The sequence below is a fragment of the Lepisosteus platostomus genome, chromosome 11 (genome assembly GCF_059453375.1).
Source record: "Lepisosteus platostomus isolate fLepPlt1 chromosome 11, fLepPlt1.hap1, whole genome shotgun sequence".
NCBI classification, from domain to species: Eukaryota; Metazoa; Chordata; class Actinopteri; order Semionotiformes; family Lepisosteidae; genus Lepisosteus; species Lepisosteus platostomus.
The window spans coordinates 33786621-33813044 of record NC_142621.1 but is presented as its reverse complement, the minus strand read 5'-3'; the positions used below and the strand labels follow the sequence as shown (position 1 = coordinate 33813044).

At 36.0% G+C, this 26424-nt stretch overlaps 1 protein-coding gene across 1 annotated transcript in view; it reads left to right on the top strand.

Moving 5' to 3' along the window:
* The window catches only part of spata20 (spermatogenesis associated 20), a 135172-nt gene extending 121575 nt beyond the window's left edge, over positions 1–13597 (top strand). Inside the window, exon 16 of the mRNA XM_088599338.1 lies at positions 12970–13597. Within this exon, the coding sequence (XP_088455464.1) occupies positions 12970–13140 (171 nt within the window). The 3' untranslated portion in view covers positions 13141–13597. The remainder of the gene's footprint in view (positions 1–12969) is intronic.
* The last annotated feature ends 12827 nt before the right edge of the window (positions 13598–26424 follow it).

Below are 26424 nucleotides of genomic sequence, written 5' to 3'. Positions count from 1 at the left end.
GGAATAGTACTTCCCTCGTTAACAAGAGTTTGAATAAATGCAATTTGAAACTGAAATTTGAGTGACTACAGTCAGAATTTAGTGAACATCTTGTGTCACAAATCACAGGAGCAGGACATATTAAAGACTTGCTCCTTTGCATAGTGGTCTCTTAAAGCAAGCTTGGCTCTTTAAACCTCTGCAACAACAACTACAACAAAGTGATCATCAACAAAATGACAACATATTCTGTAGTAGGTTTCCTGGCAATTTATTGAAAAGACGATATGAGTTAATATACTGTATCATGGAACAGGTAATGGTTTTTTTCCATGCTTAAAATTAAAGAGACACAGCATTTCAGCTGTGGAGCCTGACACTTGAAGAAGAGAATGAAACTCTGATCCTTGATTGCTTTTTGCTTGATTTCTGTTTCCAAGGCAGGGAGTGAAAAGCAGGACGCTCACCATTAAAAAATAAAGGGGGCCTTTTCTATTGATATTTTGATGGTTAGAAATTTTTACTTTTCCTTCTCAATGATGAATTATTAATCTCATTAATATAGAATTGAAGCTTTAAAGGAGATACAGTCAACATTTTTATTTTAAAAGATTTCTACAATTCGGATATTTGAGTCTATTAAGATCATGTTGTTACAGAGCAATTAAAAATCAAAAGCAGGTAATGTACTGTAAGCTACCATTCTCTATGCCGTTAGTGGTTAGCCATCAAAAATGTTTGACGTTCAGTATGAATTTTTTAAAACATAATTTTGACAAAACAATTAGATGGTGATTGTAATAAATAACAATACATAAAGGATTAGACCCTTTTGATTTGTACTGTATTATGTCCCTATTGATTTAGGCACTTGCTTTACAGTAATTAAAAGTCTAAAATTCAGATTGCAAATTTGATTCTTCAATGATACATCCTTAATAGCCAGAGTGTTATTAATGAAATCCTCATTAACTGATATTTTTAGCATTTTTACCACAGGATATAAAAGTGCAAAGGGGTACTATAAATTCAAGTTGAAACTTTATGAGGTTATTTCTCCAAATCACAGTTCTTTAACAAACTCTGGGAACAAAAATGCAGTAAGACACTCCTGATTCTTAGAGTTCTCAATGTATTTTTAACTTAAATATAACTTATATCTTATTCAAAAAGCCTATTGGAGTTTGAATTTGCACTACAATTCTTCATAGCTATGAGCAAAACTGCCAGGTTACTGTACCGTATGTGTTATTTTGATAATGAAGAGGCTATCGCTATTAATTAAGTGTCCTTCAAAACCTATAATGGGGTTGGTAAAAATTATTTTAATGTCCCCTATTTAAGATAGATTTAAGTACAAAAAAATGTTGAGCCTTTCTGTAAATTAAAAAAACCTGGAGTAGTTAGTGGTCTCACCAATAACATACTTAATAATCACTTAATGTGATTATTGATTCTGTGACAGTGACTGATACATAATATCGTATAAACCAGATTGAAAAAACATTCCCTGCTTTCGCTAATGCAGATAAGATCTCGTGACTGAAGCTGTGGAAGAGCCATCCACATGGCTCTGTGCCATTCTTACATCATTTCAATATGGTCCTGATATTGTGCCACCTGCTAACTTTAAATGGCCTTCCGTTTACATTGTCACATGACAGTACAATCTGCTTTTTGCACAGAGCAAAGATGACCTTCTTTTTAACTAAATAAGAGACATGAAACAACAGATGTGACAAGGCATATTTTCTCATTTAGACTTGTGAATGGACCCAAGGACATTTCTTAATTGCTTTTCAATGTGTTCGTGGGAAAGATCAGGAATAATTATTTTCTAACTTTTTTCCCATTTTTTAAACTTTTTTGTTGCATTCATGGAGTGCATCCTATTATCTGTTCTATTTATGTGATTTCTTTATTCTATAGATGTTTGAGAACACCATGGTCTCTGAAGCAGAACGGAACATTCAGATTTTATTTTTCCTGTAGTGTGTCATAAGTCATCCTCATGCAGCATATGATTAGTTCTTCTGGGTTTTCAACATGTGGGAATATTGCCCTTTGGTTCTGATCTCAGTGCCATGTTCCAGACAGCAATGTATTTAGTAGTTTTGGTTCCTTCATCAATTCAATTCAAGCTTTATTATCTCTTGCAAGGAATTTGTTGTACTCCACAGTCCAACACAAAAATTAATCAAAAACAGACAAACATTACCAGCAAAGTAGAGAGTACAGCAGTGTTTCAGGAGATAAGAGAATTACTTTACATTATTTGAGAGTGAAATTGCAGAGGGGATGAAAAAATTCCTAAGTCTGTTTATGACATAATATGTGGAGAATAAAAGCTGTAACTCTATCTTTTCATACACAGTAGTGTGCAAACATACTGGAACATCCAATCATTCCTGTCATTCTTATTTGTTGTATCTTCCTGATGAGGGGGCCGTTTTACAGCTCTACTCTCAGAAGAGAACACATGGCAAGGGGAACAAAGTGTAAAAATGTTTCCCAAAGGGCTGGGATGGGCATGTCAGTTGGCACAGGCCCACATTGATCAGCACTAATTTGTGGTTGGTGTACATGTACTGTAAAACATCACGCATAGGTGAAGACCTATTTCATCTGCCTTGAAGTGTACGTCCCAACTTGATGACACATAACAGCCATAATGCACCAACAGCCTCACTACAAAGCAAATCAGGTGGAGAATTAAGAAAATAACTCATGATTTATTACAGAGGAACTTTTATTAGTCAGTTTGCATAAGCCTGGAGTGGAATTTAACCATAGCAACAGAGTTAACAGGCTTACAAACAGTGCCATGAAATATTTCATATCTATGGATTCAGGACCTTAGTTGCATGTCTTTATCTAATGAAGCACAAGTAGGTAGCTGAGTCAGCATGCGTAGACTGCAAAGGAACAGGTAAAGGTTTATTCCATACTGAAAGGAAAGAAAAAGAAACATAACATTTTAGCTGTGGAGCCTTCTTCAGGTGAATGGTAATGTGAAAGGTAATGTAAAGGTGATGCTGCTCACAGCACAATGTCCTTGGCTACCATACTTGGGCATTGGATTTGAAATTCCAGTCCAAAGGAAAGAGTGTTTCTTACTGGTGTACCAACACTAGGAACCTGGAACATGGTTTTCCTTGGAGATCTTTCATCATAATCATTAACAAGGCCCACACTAGCTTAGGTTTTAAAATCTAACGACAATAAATTGATAGGAACATTCTGACCATGCTGCTAATAGTAAGAACCTTTTGGATCAGTAATAGAGATCTCAATCACCATGTGGAAAGCCCAGGTTTGATTTCTGGCCAATTCAGGATCAGATTTATCTTACATTGTATATACTGTATCTTTATCAATTTATAAATATATTTTGCAAGGAATCTTTTTTTTTTGGCACGTGTTATGAGCTGTATGCCAAATGAGAAAATGGGCCGAATGGCCTCCACCCATATGAATCCTTCCTTAAATTTGCATGATTCCTAAGGGATAAACGGCTCATTCCTACTGTAGTGTGGTATTAGCTCCCTTTTCCCATTCAGTTGAACTGTTTTATTGGGGAAGTTGAGATTAATGTGGCTTTCTGCTGGAACAGATGCATATTAAATTAGTGTATATTAGCATTGTTTGGAGAGATTATACACTTAATTATTTTAATGTCAGGTTTTGAGCTCGACAAGTATGATTCTGCATTAAGATGTACAGCCTCATTTATTTTCACCCTCCTCTTTGTTTTGGGCTTTACCAAGCATAAAAGCACATAAAATGAGGGACATGTAACAGATATAGATGCATCTGTTGGTAGCAGATTGTTAAAGCATTATATATTCATTCAGTCTGTGGACAATAATCATGAGCAGTATAATTCAAATTAATTTGCAGTATGTTGCTGTTTCAATGTTCCTTGGTTCTGTTGCAGTTTAAATGCCTCTAAAATCAATGAAGTCTGTAGGTATATACTGTACTGTGACAGGTGGAGAATGAAAGCTATTAATATAATTATTTTTTTTTGTTTGAGTTTTCATATACAAAAGTGTGCTAACATACTGGAACACCCAATCATTCTTGTCATTCTTATTTGTTGTGAATAACAATGAAATAAATCACTCAGATATTATATTATTTTAACATTTTAGCCTTCAGACATTAACAGGTGACATTTTGGAATAGTCACATAAATGAAAATAAAACATTTTTATTCATATATATTTGTGTTGCACATTCAGTTTATAGACATGAAACAAAACAAGACTGTTCACGTGGGAATCAAGTGTTGGGATTTAAGTTAAAAACAACAACAACATTTCTGTGTTTCCTCAATTTCTGGTAGGATAAAGAGAGTATGCACTTTGAGGCAAACTCAGACTAAACATTTGAAATAAAAGTTGTTTATAATATTAATAACAATGTTCTTAGGTCGTGTGTTTCTGGAAGATGGTAATGTGCTGAAATTTTTTTTCATTAAAATCCGGGTCAATGCAGAGCCCATTGAGATAATCTTTTTCCAATGATAGAGTGTAAGTTGTACTATATACTGTTTAGACTTTTATTAATTTAAAACTGTGTATTACAGTACTGTATGTCAGTTGGATATATAAAACAGTTTATTATTATACTGTAGCTTGTTGTGAACGTGATGTGGCTCTTTCAGGCTTACATCCACATTTTGAAAATCTATATTTTTCTTTATGCACATTTCAGCAACAAGTAATCAGGAAGAAATTTAACTTTAAATTTTGACCATAAAAATATATTTCACACATATTGTACTGTAGTAACTTTAAAACCATACGGTGCCAGACTGTATATACTATGTGTAATTGATATATTTACTGTATATACTGATTATATCAACTGCAGTTGATTACTGCACAGTACGATATAATACACAGTACTGCACAGTACAAAGACATACTGGGAGGTTAATTGTTTAATTAAAATTGGACCAGTATGAGTATGTATATTCAGAGAAAATATAAAGTTTTTTTTATAAAGTATATAAACTAATATAGTCAGAACGAGCATGTCAAAGCTTTTCCAAAATGCCCACAGTGACTAAGTTAAAGACTTTGATGCATGTAATGTTTATGAAGAAGGTGGGACACTGTTGTTTATTTTTTTATTGTGAACTACAACTACCAGCCATATACAGTATATATAAATTTATATTCCTAAATTAATATAGCTTAGAGAGTTCAGAGAAGTTATGCTCCTGTTATTTTTATGCAAATGTATCCAAATTTCCCTTTTGTTGTAAAATTCCATATTAATATTCCATATTAAGCGGATTTAAACATGCACAATAGAGAGATTAAATGAAGCAGTCATTTCACTAACATCTAATGCACCACAAGTACCACCTATCAATCATCTTTGGCCAGTGAATTACATGCTGTAATACACCCAACAACTTTTGCTGTATTTGGAAGAAATACTGCACGTTCTGAATGGCTGCATCTGTATGTCTTGATTTGCATTCACCCCCTTTGCCATGTCACTCCAAATTGAGTCTAAGTGCATATAATTGTCTTGTGAGATCACTCTAAAACCAGAATAGAGTCCAACTGTAGTCAGTTAAATTGGTTAATGTAATTTCAGAATAAATTCCCTCAGTTAATAGTGCTTGTCAGAGCAAAACCTACCATGAAAACCAAGGGGCTGTATTCAAATCTAAGTGTGATAGAACTGTGAGGAGTCATGGGAATAAAAACATAACATTATCTGCAGCAATACAGTACATATATTTAACTTCTATGAGTGGCTAAATGTAATCTAAATGCTTGGTAACAGAGTGAGGATAAACTTATTCCATTACAAGGTAACAGACAAATATTTACTACAATAAGTTACACACAGACATACTGTACAACACACAACATTTCACTACTATTATATAGTAGATATACTATATGTATAAGTCTTTGAGTACCAGAATCCTGCCTTTTACAGACATAGAAATCTATTAGATTTCTACTAAAAACTGAGAGAAAAATTATTTAGAACTAATTTCATATTTCAAACAATGCTTCAAGGAGAGATGACTTTAAGGCATGGAACTCCACGATATAGAGAGTCAGAATTTCCACATCTTCTGTAAATAAGACCCCCCCTTTCATGAAGACTTGTCTTCTTGTGTTCAGATTACCTAGACAGAACGTGGTCTGTCTCTTCTCATGTTGAAGATGATTCCAGTTTCTTTTTCTTGTGGTTACTGTATTCCTGTGCTTTTTCTATCTTGAGGCCAACTTTGTTCCAAAGCCCAGACCCATGAAAGCTGGTTTAATGACTTCACTGTAAATGGTCTGGTTACCGTTAAGTGTTTGTGTTCTAATTTGACTGAGTTAACAATTTAGCAGAGACTCACAGTAGTTTAACTTCAGGTGACAATTAGTTCCACTCTATTGATCATTTAGACTATTTTTGATCAAAGTGACTGCCTTAAGAACCTACAGTAGGACCACTGCATAAGCACTAAGGACAATGTCCATTATATCAGATCTCCAGTATATTGTATGCTGTTTCTTTATTGATTTGTAAAACAAAATATTGGAATTCAGTTACTCCATTGACAGAAGAACTTGAGTCTACATACTGTAGGGAACAGAGAGAGCACGTGTTTAGGACTGCCAATAAGGAACCACTTCCAATGATAAGCTTTGGGAACATGTAACACTACACAAGCATGTTGTAGTTCACTGGACCTCTTTAAGTTGAATGAAGGTTTAAATTAAATAACCCACTAAAAATCAAATGATACTTAAATCAATAACTCCCCTTTCTGACCTTTATTTGCCGTGGTACTAAAGATGAATAATTTTGCAGATGTGGACTCCACAGGAACTAGATTCTGCATATGAGCTGCATATACAGTATGTTCTACTTATCAGTGTTCCATAAAAGCTGTTTTGATATGCTGTTCAGAAACAAGCCTCCTGTCAGAATTTCCAGAAATTGTTTTTTTTTCCCAAAGCTGTCTTAATCGCCAGTCTGTTAGCAGCTCAATTGTTTTCCTTCCAGTTAAATGTCATCATCTTATGAGTGTATCTGATTGAATTGTCAGAGCTGTCTGGCGGCACATAGGGTAACAGTGGCACAAAGAGGCATCTGAGTGGACATGAAAGGATGCTCTCAGCCTCCTGGGAGCCCTGCTCTCCTGCTACTTGACAGCTGACATGTGAGTGATGTCTCCCATCCCTCCTTTGCATTGTGTCTCCTGAGGTGTCTGCAGCACCCACAGACCACTGGCATGTAGTTATAATGAGAATTAACTGTGTCCATTATAGCTTCATGGTATTAACTTGAATGAGAAGTGAAAAGTGAGCATTTGCTAATAATAATGGCTAGAGAGAATCTCCTGAAGCTCTCGCCATCACTACCCTCAAACTAAATTACCCACATTTATTAACTCCTAATCTATTAAGAAAATAATAGTAATAATTCTGCCAAATGATGTATTTTCTTCTATAGACCTACAATATCTTCTGATGTACTTTGTAATTACATCAGTTACCAAAACCACAATGTTCTTTTACCATAGACCTGGACCATCAACACTTGTTGTTTTTGTCCCCATTGTGTTCAGCTCATATTACTCCAGTTGTGCCTCCAAATAGAGTCCATGCATTACATTGTGGAGATGTACAACTGAGCAAGTCATCTTGCTTTTAAAATAGGCAAGCAAAGTTGTGAGCTTCAGTCTTAGTAATGGTTGTGAGAAATTCCATAGCAGTCTAGCAAAGGGCATGTGTCTGAAATCAGAGCAGACAGAGAAGGGCTGACGTGTGAATGTGACACCATGCTCCACATTGCAGATGGCACTACCTATGGGCCAATTCAGCAGGTGTCTCTTTTCCGTGAGATGACAGTGAGCAGCTGTAATTAAGTTTATTGAAATCAAATTTGAGCAAGCATTAGATGAATCAGAAATAGGGTGAAAAAATAAAAATAATTTGAGAAAAGATCACAGCCCCCCTTTCAGGAGAGACTGTGGGATTGACACACAATGCATCTTGAATGGCACCGACAGGCTTGACGCAGACCTGCAGAAGAATTGGTAGACTGTACCGTAGGTTGAATAAGGAAAATGTTATGTGTCCCCAGCTTTATTACACTTTTCATATTTGTCTGACTATGTGACTTACCTGGGAAATTGTGATCCTTCATTTATACAAATGGATTATTTAATTAAATTTAAGTCACCCTAGATAAAAGTGTTAAAAATGTAATGATAAAGAGTAAGCGAATCAAGGATGGATAACAAACATTTCATGATTTTTCTTCCACTCTTTCATGATGAAGATGTCAAATATGTAAGAGTTTTCTGTATATAGTAAGATATCTTCTCATCAAAGACAGTCTTAACAAACTTTATGAAATAATTATCTTGATTTTTTCATGTTCTGTTAACAGATGGAACAGAATTAACTCCCTCGGTATTTATAGCACTGACATGAAAAAAACATTCAATGCACTGGAGTGCTGATTTGAGCTTGAAGTGTTCCCTTATCTCCAAGCTAGCATTCTGGCTGTTCTGTTTACAGTCCCAGGTCAGACACAAGGACTATGCTGTTCAGTCAGTGAATTTTTTGTGATCCTTATTCTTTTATTAAAGCCTTTTTTAAATGTTCTTTTTCCGTTAACAAAGGGGTGGTTGACCAGAGTGAACATGGTGTTACAGTCAAGGAGGTAGAAACACTACTGTCTTTTACTGTCAGTGTGAGGTTGTCTTTAGAGACCAGAGCTTTACAAAGGAAAGGAAATGGCTCTCATCTTTACTGGCCACGAGGAATAACAACAACCAATAATTAAATGTATTGACATATCTTTTGAGTGTTTAGTCATAGTAAGATTTGGCCATTGGATGAGTGCAGAGTGAGAAGTTAACTAAGGAGTAGCTGGTGTACAAACAGGATGGATGCAAAAGCCAAATGTGAAGAAGAAAAATCTCATGTATGGTATTTATAGTTTTTTTTTTTAATTCATGAAATTATGTCAGGGACTATTATGAGTTTAGGCAGCTGAGGTGAATGTGAAGTTGGCTGCTTGTCATCCTTCCTGAACCTTAGTTGTAATATTATTTTTTGCCAGAATTAATTGACAGCAGAGAATACAGCCTTTGGATTCAGGAACAGTACGTGCATGCAAGTCTTAAACCAAGGAATTATTTTTGTGTTCTTTTTTTACACGCTGTATGTATGTTCTGACAAAAACTTACAATTTTTAATGTGTTGGTGTTGGTAGTTACCTCTGTTGGTAGTTACCGTATTTTAAATGTTAGTATTAAATTGATCATTTTCATTGTTGCCATTACTCTAATTTGCTAAATATATAGAGCCCAAGATACCTGTTTCATTGTTAAGGACCTAAAAGTTTGTTTCTGTTCAATGTTTGCTCTCTTAATAGCTTACTACTGACTAAATTAATACTTGTATAGCAAAGAACACAAACTTTGTGTTGTCTTTCAAGCTGAAATGTGAATCTGAATACATTAATATCCATTTGTAATAAAAATTACTCTTTTTATTGTCACAAGGTGCTATCTTATTTGACTGCCTTTGACATTTACCTATTCTGACAGACTGCTCTGCAACCGTAAAAAAGGCAAAGAGGTCATGTTCGCTCTCCTGTTTTTGCATTCCATGGATGGAGTCTGTCGAAGTAAATGTGGTTTGTTTGAGTCTGTGTTGTACACAAGGAGCTGTGTTGTTGAAGTATATGCTGCTTCAGAACTTACAGACAACTGATTTTGTACTGAAGACAGTTCCCAGTAACTATAACATACTGATATATACTGTACTGTATACTGTATACTGTATACTATATACTGTATACTGTATGTTCAATAATTTTCCCCCCACTATTCTTCCACTTCCAAAAGTATTTATTTCAGTAGGAGTTTTAAATGAGGCAGTTCTAAAAGGAGAAGAAAGAAGATTATGATTGAACAAATTCATAAAAATTATATTTATACTATAAAACATTCAGAAACCAGTGTCAGAAGCTGCCATTTGATGCTGTGTGGCTCTTTGAGAAACCATGTGAAAAAGTAACTATTAGGCTGACAGTTGAGAGGGAGATTTCGTTTCTTGTTTGTCTGTACAGTAAGTTCAATTATTGTTTGCAATACAAAAGTGAAGAAAAAGAAAATCCCTGTTCCCTTTTCAGTTAAGTGTTTAGCAGAAGTCCTCTAATCAAGTGGAAATAAATGTTCATTGTTGACCTGCAAAGTGCTCCAAACACAAATCTACTCCTCCCGTCTTTGCTACATTTTTAAAATGACAGTTATTGACAAAATATGAATCAGCCTACTCGTTCTATTTCAAAGACTCAAGCAGATTGATGAAAATGTTTTCTGTGAATGTTACCATCTCAACAGACAGCACATGTCCTTGCTCTCATGAAGATGTTGTGCTTGGTAGGACATTTCCTGAAAGAAGGCAGGATGGGATGATTAAGTTATGCAGGAATGAGAAGTGCAGTGTAGATTCCTTGCCAAACAAACTTCTGTCCTTTGCATATCTTTTTCGTACAGTTCTGCTTTCACATCTACCAGAAACATTACATTGGAGACATGGTGTACAATGTAAGGTTTTCTGAGAGAATACATTTTAATGCAGATTCCTACTGGTACCGCTCAGAACAATCCTGGTAAGGAAACAGACCCATAAATAGCATCATTCACAACATTTGTGAATGGAATGTTTTTAGAAGGAAAGGCTGTTACTGCAAAACAGTGTAAGAACTCTAGGGTTTTTTAAAAAAAACAAACATTTACAAACAATAAAATTACAGTTTTGTAATTAATGTACACATTAATCTGGCCCTTAGTAGTGTTAGTTAAAGCCACATAACAAGTTTTAAAAAGTTTCACACTTTTCATTTGTGTTTTTTTAATATTGATTATTATAATTTATAACAATTCTTTTAAACTTGTTATTTCACCAATTTAAATTGTATCTATCTTATCCTATTATGATGTTTTTTTTCTTCTCATTTTATTTTTCCCATATGTGTGATCAAAATTAAAAGAGCACATAAACATAAAGTAACATTTTGTAACAAAAGTTAAAAAATGTAAATTGAAACAAAACACAAGACCTTCTTATCCTGACCTCAACCCTTGAAATAAGACTTTCTAAATAATCATAACTCAGAAAATGAAGGAAAGATAAATGTGTTTACCTTTTGTCTTGAACATTGTTTGTACTGTACATACAGTATCTAAAACATTAAAACGAGCAGTCAGTACTGTACAGTGCATTGTTAATAAAACTGGTATCCGCAGTGAATGCACACAACGAACTGCCCCATTCTTTGGCAAATCCTGGGGCTTCATTTTCAGTTTGGGAATTTTAAGTGATATTGGCAGCCGACTCTTCTTGGAAGAAAATTGAAAAGGTATAACTGTACTAGGGCAAATAGCCTGAATAACAGCATAGACACTGCTCTGCAGTTCTCCATCTGCATAACAATAAAAAAAACATCATCCTCACTTAGCCTGAGCCCTGCTAAGCAGAGAATGATCATAGCCTTCAGTCAGAGCAGAGAACTCATTTAATCTCCATGGAGAGAGCTCCAAAGAGCACTGCCATGGAAATTCAAAGCAGCATGATTTGAATGTGACAGGATGTAGAGAGGGGGCACAACAATAGAGAGGTTCAACAAAATGCATCAAATATATGGGTTTGCAATAGTAGGATGACTCTGAAACGTGGGTAGCTGTCTTGTTGTGCAACTGTAAAAGTTTAATCATTTGGTTTTTGATTTTGGAGGTTAAAAAACCAAAGGCTAGTTGAATTACAGACATACTGTACAGTATCATATTCTGGCTGGTAAATCTAACTCATTGATTGGCAGGGAGATAAAGGAGAGAATACAAGCATTGCTGTTCACGTTGTGCAGATATATCAAATTCAATTGGAGTTGTCATTTCAGTTTTGTTGTCCCAGGAGACATTGTGCTGAAAATGTTGGAAGACACTTCTGAATTCAGATCGTAATTAAACATGACTGATAAAAAGATGTTAAGTAACTTTATAACATTAATTGTTTGATTAGGTACTGCAATAATGGCACAGAGAAGGAGCCGTGAACAGAAGCTAAAGTATGTAACTGCTTGCATGTTTTTATGGCAGGTATATTTAACCACCAACTTAGTCAAAAGAGGAGGAGCACTGGGAAGAAATAAACTAGAACACAAAATGAGGGGAACCATGGCTGAAGACAGTAAACATTTGTTGCAAGCATAGTAAGACCATAGAGGCATAGTCTATAACCTTTCATTAGGGCCACTTGCACAGCATTCCTGGTGCAATATAATCATCAGAAAATGCCGTAAATGGCAGGGTCCCCCCCCCCCCCAAAAAAAAAGTTTTTTTAGTTTATTTAATCATTAATCATTTGTTTGGGCTCTTGTAGTAACAGTGGAGGGGTGAGGATTTTGCAAACTATTAATTTGAACTTGCCCATATCAGAGTCATTTTATAGTTTCTCACTGCAAGTGAGAAAGCTTACTCTTAAAATAAACACAGTTTTATAGGTACCTGCCATTTAAGTTTACTGTTTGAGCAGCTCTAATGCCACTCTTAATCAAATGAGTACAACATAAGGACTTAAAGGTCACAACTGCAACAGAGCCACTCGGCACAGCATCAGACATTTAAAAAACATTTGCCCTGTTAAACGTTCATTCATTGTAAGATCTTCTCAGGACTAAAAAGTCATTCTGCTGGTCTAAGACAGTAGAGAAGGTCCGTGAGAACACACTGTGCTATGAACACAAAAAACAACAACAACAACAGATATTGCATAACTAAATTACCCTCAATTCGTTTAGTTGTTTTGCAAAAATATATTTAAAGTACACACTACAATACAATGTTGTTTGTACTCTTTGAATTTAACAGTTACTCCAGATGATACTTGTATTTAATATTAATCTCTTCCATCCAACACAATTTGTCTCTTTCTGTAGGTTTTGCTGATGGCAGATGGCAATGCTGACAACTTCCTTTACCAGCGGCTGCCTGTCCTCTCCACAATGGCGCCCCAGGGAGGAAAAGCCACCGCTTATGTCTGCAAGAACTTCACATGCTCCCTACCTGCCACCACTGCTAAAGAGCTGCACAGACTCCTTCTAGAGTGAGGCCTCTGAGTGACATAAATTCTACACATATAGAAAAGCACATCATTTTGCAAGAACCAAAAAGAGCTTTTAAAAATAAACTTTGTGAAGATTATAATTTTGTCTGTTTCACTGGGAAAAACACATGCTGTGGAATTTGGTAGGTGAATCAGTAACGTGCCTCTAAGCAATAGGAGCTAAGCTCCAGGCAGATTTATTGAAACGGAGTTTCTCATTTCTGTCTTCGCCACTTATTTTGCCTAAGATCTCAGCTCTTTGCAATCAATATGTGTACTCTCTGGCTACACTGACTTAGACTCTATTAATGCTCTTCTTTCTGAGGCTGATTTGCCACAAGGGAGGGTGCATGTGCCACTGTCCAGCCTATAAATGCCTGTATACAGAAGGTTTGAATTCAATACTGGCTCCTGACCCTTTTCTTTGCGGTTTTGCTAATATTAAAATAATTAAATATCCATTAAGTTTCCAGTTGTTTGTCATTATTTTTACTCTGAACAAATATGTAGTGGAGTTTTAAAGAGCATACCTAATTCATATTTCTCAGCACCAGTAAACCATCTGTTCCAGCTACTGTGTATATCTTTTCACGGTTTGGTAATACTTCAATATATTCAATTAATGTGATTTCATCAACCTTCTAAACAAATGTTGGAAACAACCTTCAAATAATCTTAAAAAAAACAACAGAAAACGTGTTTTCATTGCCCTCTTCATTTTGAGTTACAAATTAAGAACATCGTTCTGTGTCTTTAGTGACTTTTGTTTCATTTTCCAGTTCTGACCCCATGTCCTTGTTTCATACCCTCATTCTAATACTTGAAGGTTCTATACTCTATAACTGGATCATATTTCTGCTCATTCTCTTTTGTTCCAGATTGAAGAAATTAAATCCTTTTCACTTGTTATATGATAGATACACAAGACCAGGAAGAAAGACAATAACATGATGAATTATTTTGTAAATACAGTAAAATGCGTCTTTTAATCATTTATCATCTACACACCACAGGCTCTGTGTTGCACGGAAGTGCCTCAGTATGTTTACTATTGATCAAACAAAAGTTCTAAGAAACTGCAGGAGGAAAAAACTCCACTAGAGTTCCACCTTTACTTCTTAAGCAGCTCTAACTCACCACCAGAGCAGTCTAAGTGTAGGGCATCTCATATTTCCTATATACCCACCCAGGCCACTCTGAACAAGAATAAAGCACCCAATTTTCACAGCGCATGCCCCTTCAATAAAAATAATATAATCATAGGAAATTAATGACTAGATTTATTTGACACCTCTGTCTTAGTACATGGTATTGGGCTTACTCTACCAATACATTACGTAGGAACAAATGAAGTTGGAAACTTAGACATGTTTTTACCATTTAGCTTAATGATACAATATCATTCATTTCCAAAGATCAGCAGACCTCGCCTGGCTATGGACTCTCGCTTCTTTGGATTACCCGTTTGGACTTTTACATGGATTGTTCACCCCGGAATCACTACCCCTGGACACCTGCACCCCTTGGACACGCCCCCTGTCTCCAAACCCTCTCCTGCATGGCTTTTTCCCCAGTGTTTCCTCACTAATCCGGATTGTGTCGTCTGCATAGGGCCCGGAAAGAAGTGTTCGTGACAGTTTTTTCCATTTGAATTTGGCATTACAATTTATCCCTAAATGACTTTTATTTAATTAAGAAACAAAGTTCTTAATATTCATAAATACACATCATGTCTTTTCAAATCTTGTGCACTTCACTGCTGTATATACTGTATATATGGATTGAGTTGCTCAGGCAATTTGAGTTTGAGCTCTGTCTGCTGCCAACGAGGATGCAATTCAGCATACAGTTTATGCAGAAATATGTACATGCAGTACACTATACACATACAAATATTTTTGAATGTGACAGATCCTTTCACAAACATTTTTTTAAACCCTCTGGGGTTTATTTGTGAATATCCTTCAGTATTCATTTCACTTTTGACTATATCGTCACACAACTGAAATACAGGGTCATATTCCTAGAGTGAAATTTTTCAAATATTAGTGTGTAACAATAGAATCTAGACCTGAAAAATAGCCCAGTACACATCATGGCAAAAGTGCAAAAAGTGCATGTGTTAGGACAAATGATCAAAATGCCAGGGGGTAGCAATAGTCAAAATCTGTAAATTATGTTTTGATACTTATTTTTCTTCATCCAACTTTTGGAACAGATTTTAAGGTTATGAACAAGCTCAGACATAGACTCAGTTCACGTTGTTTTCATTTGCTTTTTAGCGCCTCAGAAATTTTACTTAATTTAATAATTAATTTAAAATGTTTAATTTTTTGTGACTTTTTAAGACAATGAAGTGATGGAAGCGTTGATTTTAATCACATGCCATCAGGCTTGTTAAAACAGCAGTGTCTCCCAATGCTCCACCTTGACTGCTGCACACTGAGGCTGATATTGTTGACGTGTCAGTATGAACGTACTGTACCCTACACACAATCATGCCTGAGAATGGATAGACTTTCTTTTGGCTGTATGTGTCATAAATGAAATTTCTCAGTCACAAGGAATTAATATTTCAACAAAACAAAATTGTTACCTTTCAATTTGGAAATTATAATGAAAATCTGGACAAAAGACAGGCTTTTTGTCCAGTCTGTTTCAGTATTCATTGCGCTAATTCCTCCTTTACTTGCCTCTGGTGCTTTCTGATTTCTACCTAATTGTTACTTTAATGGTACTGTACCTGCTGAGATTGACTGAACCTGCTGTCAGGTTTTGCCACTATACTGCAAACCTTCCATTTATCAAGTGATCCCTGCCATTGGAGTCAGCCTTCATTTCTCATCACCACATGCTAACATCACTGTCATACTAACATCACTGTGCCAGACACATCACTTTATACAGCTCCCTAAAATTAAGGAAATCTTGCTTCTAGTTTTGCTGCTGGCCTGTGGCCCTTCCTTTTCACCAACATGCTAAAACCTCCACCTGAACCTGTTTCCGTCTTCCTGCTGCTGAGTTTAATCAAGGACTTTTGGGTTACAAATTCCATCTATGTGACAGCACTCAAAACTCAATTTACTAAATGCTTTAATTTGCATTGATTTAATCCTTGACATCTCAGGCCCACTCTTTCAAGTAACCAATTCCCTCCCCTAGCCCCAGTGCACCAGATTGACCAGTTCAGCTGCTGCCACTTTACAATCCCTGTGTAAGATCTGCTGTGGTTATTCATCCATCTACTTTAAGCCCTTCGAATGCAAGCCAGAACTGATTTCCCCCAATCTGGTAGCGCTTCAGATCATCAAAGCTCTAGAATTCCATTAAGCTTTAAGATGACTCACCCTTTCATGAGTTTCTCATTCAAAAAATCTAACACAACCACAGCTACTCATTTCCTGCCATATTTCCATAAATGTATTATTTGCTATGAACTATACTTGTCCTCTAGGCATGGTAAACGAATGCAACACAGGAATCAATTTTTACACATATTTTTATTATTTATTTTGTAAACAATACATCATCGAAAACAGGAACAAAACATTCCACCCTTCCCCCCAATCTCCCCTCTACTATGCCCACCCATTTGCCTACAGAACAAAAATTTAAAAAAAGATAATCGAAAAACCTACAGTATGACTGCAACAATGATGCAGATAAGGAATATATAAAAAATATGCTTAAATTAAGACATTAAACATGACTCTGATCTGTCTGTGTATATGGGCTGTTGTAAGTTACATAAATAAGATTTAAAAAACTAAAAGTCCCAAAGGAGAGCACCAGAAGTATGTCCATGCTTTGCAGCTATAGTGCCCGTTAACTAAAGTATCTCCTTTTTTACAAGATAAATAATTTTAAAGATAAAACAGTGCGATAAAAGTAACTGTGATGAAAAGGGAATATTCTTCTTCAGTATCTCAGATACAGAGAAACAGATCATTTTTAAAAACATGTGGACTTAGGAACATTCCCAAACCTGGTGAAATACAGTAGGTCTGATAAATGGATTAAAAATTATGTTATGATCAGGATTTTGGAGGCATACGTCACATGGTTTCAAATGTGTCGACACCAAATCGTCGACGACAGATTTCTATACCAAAATGACATCAAAATAACCTGAGAATGTTGTGATAGAAATGCATAAAGACAAGAAAGTGCACTGGATGAATTGTTTCTGTATAATATCTTAGTGTACATGGTAAATGGAAAGCAAGTGCTGTACCCCAGGGAACCCCACAGGCAAGCGTAGCAGCTCTCAGTCAGAGATACAGAGAAAGGGAATAACTTGAAATGTTATTTAAGTGCAGTTCCTGTGAGTTCTGTAATGCGGTAGGTCTCCACCACCTGATACACATGCAATGTTATGTATTCCATGTGTAGACTATTGTGGAGAAACAAATGGGCAACCACTGTATCAGTTAAAGGATAAACATTGTTAAAGACAGGGAACTGTAAAAACCACTTACGTTTTAGCTTAATAGATCTCCTCCAACTGGCACGTCTCTATTAAGTGGCAGATGACTGGGCCATGCCATGTCTTAGGTTGCTTTATTTTATAGATAGGCGAAAAAAAATATTAAAAATTTAACCAGTGTGGAGCTTTGTAATTGGTTCAAACTGGTCCCATGAAACTCAATTGTCAGAATTCAGGAATACCCTGGCTGTCATATGTACAAATGACAAAAATATATTTAAAATTAGGTACTCTAATACAAGATTATCATTAGGTTTTGCTCATTGTAACGTGAAAAGCTTATGTTTGGGCCTCTTCTACTTCCAGATAAATTTAGAGAATTATTTTTTTCCTAACAGTTTCCAATTGTTTCAATTAAGATAAATCAGTTTGTTGGATTTGAAAAATAATATTACACTTTTTTTTTAGAGAGAATGATCAGATATTTAAAATAAATGACTATTGGAAAGTTATTGGCTAATACAATATCTATAACATTAACATCCAATACTCGATCCATAAATTTTAACATTTAATCAAGATGTTTCTGGACCACAGGAACTTTCCTTGGGGTGCTCTTTGGTACTTACTACATCTCTAGGACATCATCCTTCTCTAGTTCACTCTGTTCCATTATAGGTTCAGTCATGCCATTCCACTCATACCCTCTTTCTGCAATTTTCACTCAGTTTCTAACTTTTCTGCTTACTCTGGCATCCATTTGGCACCAACCCCAGTTAGCTCTGCTGCCTCAACTGGCTCTGTTATTGATGCATGGTCTAAACAGGGCTTGGAATACAGGTGTTCATGTATTGCTTCTGCAGTCCTTGGCTGCTGTCCATTTGGTTTAGCGTCAGCTTCTTATTTCCCTAATCTTTCTATTCTGTATATCTCATACCCAAACTGAGTGTAAACGCCTATAGAACTCTGGTCACCTAAAATGAATGAAAAGTCATTTTCCATTGTTTTCCCTTTAAGGGTTTTCTTTTTTGTCTTTTCAAAAGTAAATGTGTCTTGTTTTACAGTACATTTTTCTCATATTTTACATACTAATGGACTGGTGTGAAAATATTCTATTTTCAGGATCCCTACATTCTACAATCTGTGAGAAGAGGTGCATTTGGTTGAAACCCTCTAGTATTGGTTAATATTTTTTGTCCATTAGTGTTAACTTGAGCCCTGTGAAAAAAGACCAGATTTAATTTTGTAGACAAAAAAAGGTTTGGTGTGTACACACTGAATACCCAGCCTTTTGTTTAGGCATGTTTAGGCATGTACAGTTATATTTTGTCTTACAGCCGCAAAGGCCCCCCAGACACCAGCACTGCTATTTTTCTGAACATATTGCTGAAGAGATTTTTCTGCCTTTCATCCAGATCCTTCTGTCCAGATCCCGCTGTCTTATCTTTTTCTGTAAAGATACGAATTGTGCTTTCAAACAAATATACAGATAATGTGTTTATATATAATGTTTTATAAAAAGGGTGAGCATTCATGCTTGCATCGCTCTCGTATGAACATCCATATTGGATACTCAGTATAGAAGACACGTACTGTATACAATGGAACAAATAATAGGTTTATTCCATGCTGAAAAGAGAAGAAAGAAAATAACGTTTCGGCAGTAGAGCCTTCTTCAGGTGTCTCACACTGAAGTATACAATACTCTGTATAGAGTGAACTACAGTATACAATGCTCTGTATAGAAGATACAAATACAAGAAGATATACATGGATTAGAGTTTCTAAAACATACTCCAAAGTACACGTACACCATGAGTGTAAGTTTTAATTGACGTGGTGTGGTCTCCTCCGACATTGAGAGATGGGGCCCCTTCTAGATTGTACTACTACAGTATGCTTCTGGGATTGACACTGGGTTCCGATGACTCTTACCAGGAATAAACAGTAATTTGTTTGCAGGTCTCTTTCATACCTTTGTAGCCTTCAAAATAGGCAATAGTAATGTACTGTACCTCTCCATTACTTTATCTTGCAACAGACAGTTCCCAATAAATAACCTTTTCATCACTGTGGTAAATTAATATGAAACAGTATTACATACAGGTGCCTAATATAGTTTACATTTCTTGGCCAAGAAAATGTAAAAAAGGAGAAATAAGGAATACCCATTTTTAAGAATATTAAAGTCAGCTGAGAACCATCTATTTTACAAACGGACTGAGAATAGGATTACTCTGGATTTTGTTTGCCTTCAAACTATATTAGAATTATCATTCTCAAGGTAATACTTTCCCTTTGAAACCTATTCAGACAGAAAAAAAAATACAATAGCATGGATTTGGAAAGACCTCTTTTTTTATTGTTAGCAGTGGAAAAGAGATTTAGCATCTAGAGTTTGTGGGCAATGTTTCTTTATCATTGCAATTGTGTTTTTTGAGAAGTACTTTCCTTTTGCAGGCCCTCAAAGACCATAAATAATAGACTTTGCCCAGTTGAACTGAGGGCTTCTTATTTCACATCTGGACTGTGCTAAGATCTTCTCTGTTTCTTTAAATAAAGACTCTCTTTGTTTTGGCTTCAAGAGTTAATACAATTATGCTTCCATGTTTGCAACAGGACTATGTTACCTTAATATATTTTCTACTTATTGTAAATATCGTGTGTGTTGTTCCTTTACTATAAAAAGTGAATGGGTCCCGATTGGAATTTCTCTGTAAGAGACAAGGCATCAGTGTTAATATTGCTTTTTTATCTAGACTGCTGTCTTATTTATAAGTGCAGTAATATTTGAGTATTTTGTTTCTATTATGTAAATATAAGAATGTTCTTGTTTCATTATAGTCACATTAACACATCTGGATTGGTTTTTTTTTTCATTTCTTCTGGTGGTTGTCCATGAGTGGGATATGACTCTTGACAGATTTTGTTGGTATGATTATTGCCTCTCCCCTGCTCCTGCCTCCTCCACTTTTGTTCTCCTATGCTATTTATTCTTTGCTATCTGACCTGTCTTTCTCAAACCTAAAGAAGACTCCACAGCCGAAACTTTGAATTTTCTCTCTTCTCTTTTCAGTATGGAATAAACCTATTACCTTTGCAGCCTACGCATGGTGACGCAGCTACCCACCTAAACTACTTCAACCTACTTCTGCTGCGACCCACTAGGCCTTCCTCTAAATCTTTTTCTAGATCTCTTTGTCATTCCTTCTCTTCCTCCCTGGGCTACTTGCCCCCCTCTCTTACTAAACCAGCATTCTGTCTCTTCACAGCGATCTGTTGCAAGAGCAGACTTTCTAATCACCTCCTATTCCTTTACAGATGTTGTCAATATAATATAATTCCTAAAGGATTTCGCCTAAAATGTAACACTTTTTTCCTTTGACTCTGACACCACCCAGAGTAACACTCAGAGACTTCTACAACAATTTTCGCGGAAACTAATGCTTTCTACCATTTTCTCCCTCAAACAACAGATTACCCTTTTTGATAACAACATCAAAAAAGCTAAGGAATTTTTATGGCTATTAGCTCCACATCATCTTCCCTTTATAACTAACCTAATCAGATCCCTCAACTCCAAACTCTACCGATTCCTCACTTCAGAGAAGGACAAAAAACTCAATTATCTTCTACAGAAAAAAAACATCAACACTCCTACTACCTCCACCAATCCTAACCTTGTTATTATTATACACTCTGATCTTTCCCTTTCGCAGGATGAGCGATCTCTTCTCAGCAAAGGCCTCAGTTTTGTACCAGTCCCCAAGAAGCTAGACATTTCCCAAACCCAAGTCGAGGATTTGTTTCAGTGCACATTTTGTTGATGACTCCACCTAACAGGCATCTGACAACAACCCGGTGATTTATCAATCCCAAACAGAGCTGTTGGACTCCCTCCACTGGCCATTTTGCACCAGTCGATTACTTCATTAACCAATGCATCAATCAAGCTCCCAACCAGCTGACAAAGGAGACGTTGTTGTGGTGTGGAGAAAAGACCTGTATATTAATGAAGCCTCCAGGCAACAAACCGACACTTCTGCTTACAATCCTCTCCAACAGGATCCTACCACTGACTATTTGGATACTCCCAGATAAGCTGGTCAGTCCTCTCCTCCCAGTAAGGTTATGTAGACATCATACCAAAAGTGTGTCCTGGTGCTGTGTCCTCTTTATTGGATTTACCTGTGTACATTTTTCATCAATTATTGCAGACCAAGTGTGGCAGATACAGTAACACATGCTATCAAAGTTGGAACTTCCCAACACACAAGATACAAAAGAGGGCAACTGAGCATTGTACTAAGGCTTCCCTATAGGATAAAGCTGTCTGGCGTTGCTCCATTTTAAGTGGTCGTTGAATAACGACTCCTACTCAATGCTTAAGAAAATGATCAGTTGCTCTAACATATCTAGTTCCCTTACCACTATTAGAGACAGTAATAGTAATTAATCCTGAGCTCTGCTGCACCCAGCTGGGATTAGGAGGTTGAAGCACATAAAACACAGAAGTCCACTGACTCCAATTTCAAATTACACGAGGGAGCAATAAAGCGTTTGAGTTACTAGGTAATCTTCTATGAACATTACAGAGAAAGTAGGTGGAAAACCTATGGGAACCAGAACCTATGTTTTGCAACCAAATCTGTTACAAAATATCTCTGGACCTGTTAAGTGCACAACCAAGATAAGCAAAAAAAACCCTGTACCACAAGATTGGTCATCTGAATATGTGCTGCCAAGGATTGCTGCCAAGTCCTGTTTTTAAGAAACAGCCAAATAAGATCCTCAGAGTTACTACTAGTAGTAGGTAGTAACAAAGTTATCCAGTTGGCCTGAAAAAGCTTCTTGTGCTTATGAACAATGTTGTTTTATTAAGGAAAAGACTTGCAAAACTAAACAATTACAGTACCTTCTTTTAGAGATATGGGTTTGAAATGGTGCTATCGATGAGCCGAGGCTATCATGTTTAGTGCCCTGCTGCCTATGACCAGAGGTTTGTGTTTTCAAGCACCAATATGGATCTCACTGTTGTAGCACTTTATTCTTGTTGATGCAGTTGTGCTAGATGCTGAATACAGGGAGATTCCTGCTTACGTTCTTCAAGAAGATGCTCAGTCCGTTGCCAATAATTTTGACCAATTACCTCTTTAAGGCACATTGGATATCTGTCTGAAATAATAGGAGATTTAAAATCTGAATGGAAAAAATATTAATTGAAGAAGAACTTATATTAAGTGAGGTTACAGAGGAGCTGAGGGATATGCAGGGACGAGCAGGGAAGAAGGGTTATCTCATTACTAATTAAATGTATTAATTATGGCTAATTCAATACACTTAAAATGCACAAGACTTATACAGTGCTGGAGAAGAGGGACTTAAAATTTCTCAGCTGTTTTTTGTGCTTGTGCTTCAACTGTCAAAATGAACATTTAAGCTTCATGATATAAACATTCAAATAGGATGATTTTGACATATTTTTATATTATGTATAATATAATAAATACTATTATTTAAATGTATTTGTAATTATTATAATATCATCAGGAATATTATTTGTAATTATTCAAATATTATTATATTATTTATAATAATAATTTTATATTTAATTATTAAACCCTGGGAGTGACAAGAGCAGGTTCTCTTTCACTCCCTCTGTCCTAATTCGTAATCATTCCTAACTCCATTTCCTAAATAAATACAAAAACCTACAAGTATCATACATAAATGTGTTTTCCTTTGCATTTGTCTTTTGCAGCAACCAAGCTCTGATTCTTGGTGCTCCTACCTGCTACTTCACTTTTCTCCATGGACGTTCAGAATTTCTGCTCTGATGGAGACCTCTTTGATCTCAGCTCCTCTCCACCAGCCTGTTCCTCAATATTTTCTTTCTGTCGTTTTGCTACCCCAATCACCCGCTTCTCATTCACTGGCAGCTTCGACACCAGGTCAGTCTTCTCAGGCTTCACTGTCTAGCAGAAGCTGAGATCTGCTATTGTTATTTCTCAATCTGTGAAACCACTATCCTCTCAACCATCTCTGTCAATTTCTTTTGAAATGGGCTCTGGTCACTGGCTCCAGACAATCACAGATGTGCTGTAGCACCTGCTCCACTTCCTCTACACTACAATACTTTTTCTGCTATTAAAAACTGGGTAGTAGGTAGGCATCCTACAATATCTTGTGTCTTGTTCCGTGGTGTCAAGCAAAGTTCAGTGGCTGTCCCCATGTCTCAGCCCCCGTACCTCATCCTTTTCTTTTTAATTTTCTCATTTCTTCTCCATTCCATATCCCTCCGAACAACCCAAACTTAGGTTTCACAACTCACCACACCCATTTCCTTGACAAAACCAGAGATTTCTAAATTCCTTCCTCTGACTCTTCTTTTTTAACCCCCCTCACCAAGGATTCTCACTGTATTCATAGCTATTACTCTCCCTTTTCTCCTAATGCCTTGATATTCACTTTGCCTCCTGTTTCCCTCTCCTTCAGGTAGCAAATCATACAGTTTTGGTGTAGAACTCAAACTCGCCTATCTCTTCTCTTTCTCTACTGATTCTTGAAAAACTAACTGTTAACACTGGTGCTCTTTCTGTCACTCTTAAACATTCCAACTCTAATTCTTCTATTTTAACAAGTTCTGCATTTTGCCTTTACTATTTAAAGCTTTAAGTTTGTCAACCACTAAGGCCAGCCTACTAAATTCTCTGCTATCTTCCAAAGATGTCAAAAATACTTCCTGTGTTGTTTAAAATAATCAGTGGTCTGGTGAGAGTCAAATGATGTGGTAAAGAATCTCCTTTAAAAAAAGAAAGATTTGAGGATAATCTTGCTGCTCAGCTATACTGTGAGAGATGCTGGGGGACACTCCCGAGTTGTTTATCATACTGTGGACCATTTATCTCACTTTCCTGTCACAATTGTCTCCATCACACAAATTGGTAGCATAGAGCATTGGTTCATTTTTTATGATTATCCATATTTGCATTGCCCTTAAACAGTCAAAGTAAAGACAGAGTATTATATCTCCGGTAAAATGAAGAACAAGGTACTTTGCATTTCACGCAGAGCATAACTTCTATATCTTATTGTATTTGTGATTCGTATTTTGTATGTACATAAAATCCTATTTTGTATGGAAGTATTTTCTCACACCCAGCCAACCTGTGTCACCCAGTTATTATTGCCTCTCAGCTAGATGATCCCTTGATTAATGTGTTTTCTTAATCAGACCTCTGTTTGCACAGTTTTTTTTTCCATCATCCCTGCGTTGCATGGCTACCGTGATGCCATAAAGTTGCTAAAATATTAGAACAAGCTGCACCATATTAAGTCTCAACCTGATTAATACAATTTGGTCTCCCATAGCTGCATAAACAAGTCTGTGTAGATTTCAAATTCATGATGTGAGGGAATAGGTGTTAAATTCAATACATCAAACACTCCTCACAGCCCTTTATAGACCTTGGATTAATTGAAATTTTGACACATGCCAATCACAAAATCTGAACACATCTTTTGTTGGAGACTTGCCTTCTTACAGAACCTTCTTGTATCTACCTTAGGGATACTTGTCAAGTCAATGCAAAATACTAAATTTCAATGAATAACAAATAATGTTTACATTTTTTCAAGGGTAACCTGCTTTAAGTTAGAATAGCACATTTTTATGTGAAGAACATTAATTGTCAGCAAAATCTGTAAAATAGATAATTGAAATTATACTATTAATTTATATATAATATACTGTATATAAAATAATATAATAGATACAGTATATAATATATAATAAAGAGTATAATAATACTCTTCAGCCCACAAAGTCAGGACTTGGTGTAGGAATCTTTGGCAACAATTACTGCTGGGAGTCTTTTTGGATACCAACTCTAGCAACTTTACACAATGCAAAATGATCATTTTTGCCCCTTCCCTTTCCCTGCTGATGAGATCCCCATAAAATGATGTTGTCCCCACCATGTCTGACAGTTGGCATGGTTCTAACTGGATGATATACTGTGGTGAACTTACATTATGTCAAATATGATGATTTGCTTTGGTAATTGGTAAATCAGACCAAAAAGTTCAATTTTGACCATAAAACCTTCTTCTACATGTGTGAAACCTAATGGTGAATGAAACCACGGGATCATCAGGATTAAAAAATGTAAATTCTTACACTGGATTAATTACTTTAATTTAAATTACTGTTGAAAGAAACACTCATGCAAAAGGTGAGTTGGCCTACAGGACCGGGATTACATACATATGATCATATAAAGAAGGAAATCTTAACAATAAGTAGTCAATCGTTTTCTTAAAGGCTTTCTTCCAATGTCTCTTCAGTGTTAAAAGCCAATGTTATCTGGAATTCAGTCTGTGTCACTTATTTACTGTAACCAGGACTGGCCTCAGCTATCATTTAAATTACCTGGGCACTGGTGGTGTAGGCTTAAAACAACAGGGGTATCCTCATCATCATTTACATTATGCCTTGTATTGTAGGTCAGGTGTTTGTCCTCATGTTGACACTTGAAGAGTAAGTACTGTACCAATGTTCTGAAAAATGTATCACTACATCTAGAACTACAGAAAGATAAATAACATGTGTGTTATTTAAACATATGTGCCATCTTCTATTTCTGTAGTTCAGATACTGTCAGGTTTTTAAAATTGTTATACTCTAAGGAGATAAAAACTAAAAGAAATGTTTTCTTATCCCTGAGGTGTTACAGACAATTACTTCTGTATCAACCATTAAGGGGCAACAAGAATAATTTGCATAGCTTTTCTTATATACAGTACACATTTTTTTTGCTTTTGATACTATTCTTTTGAAGGCATTCAAAAGGCCCACTAGAA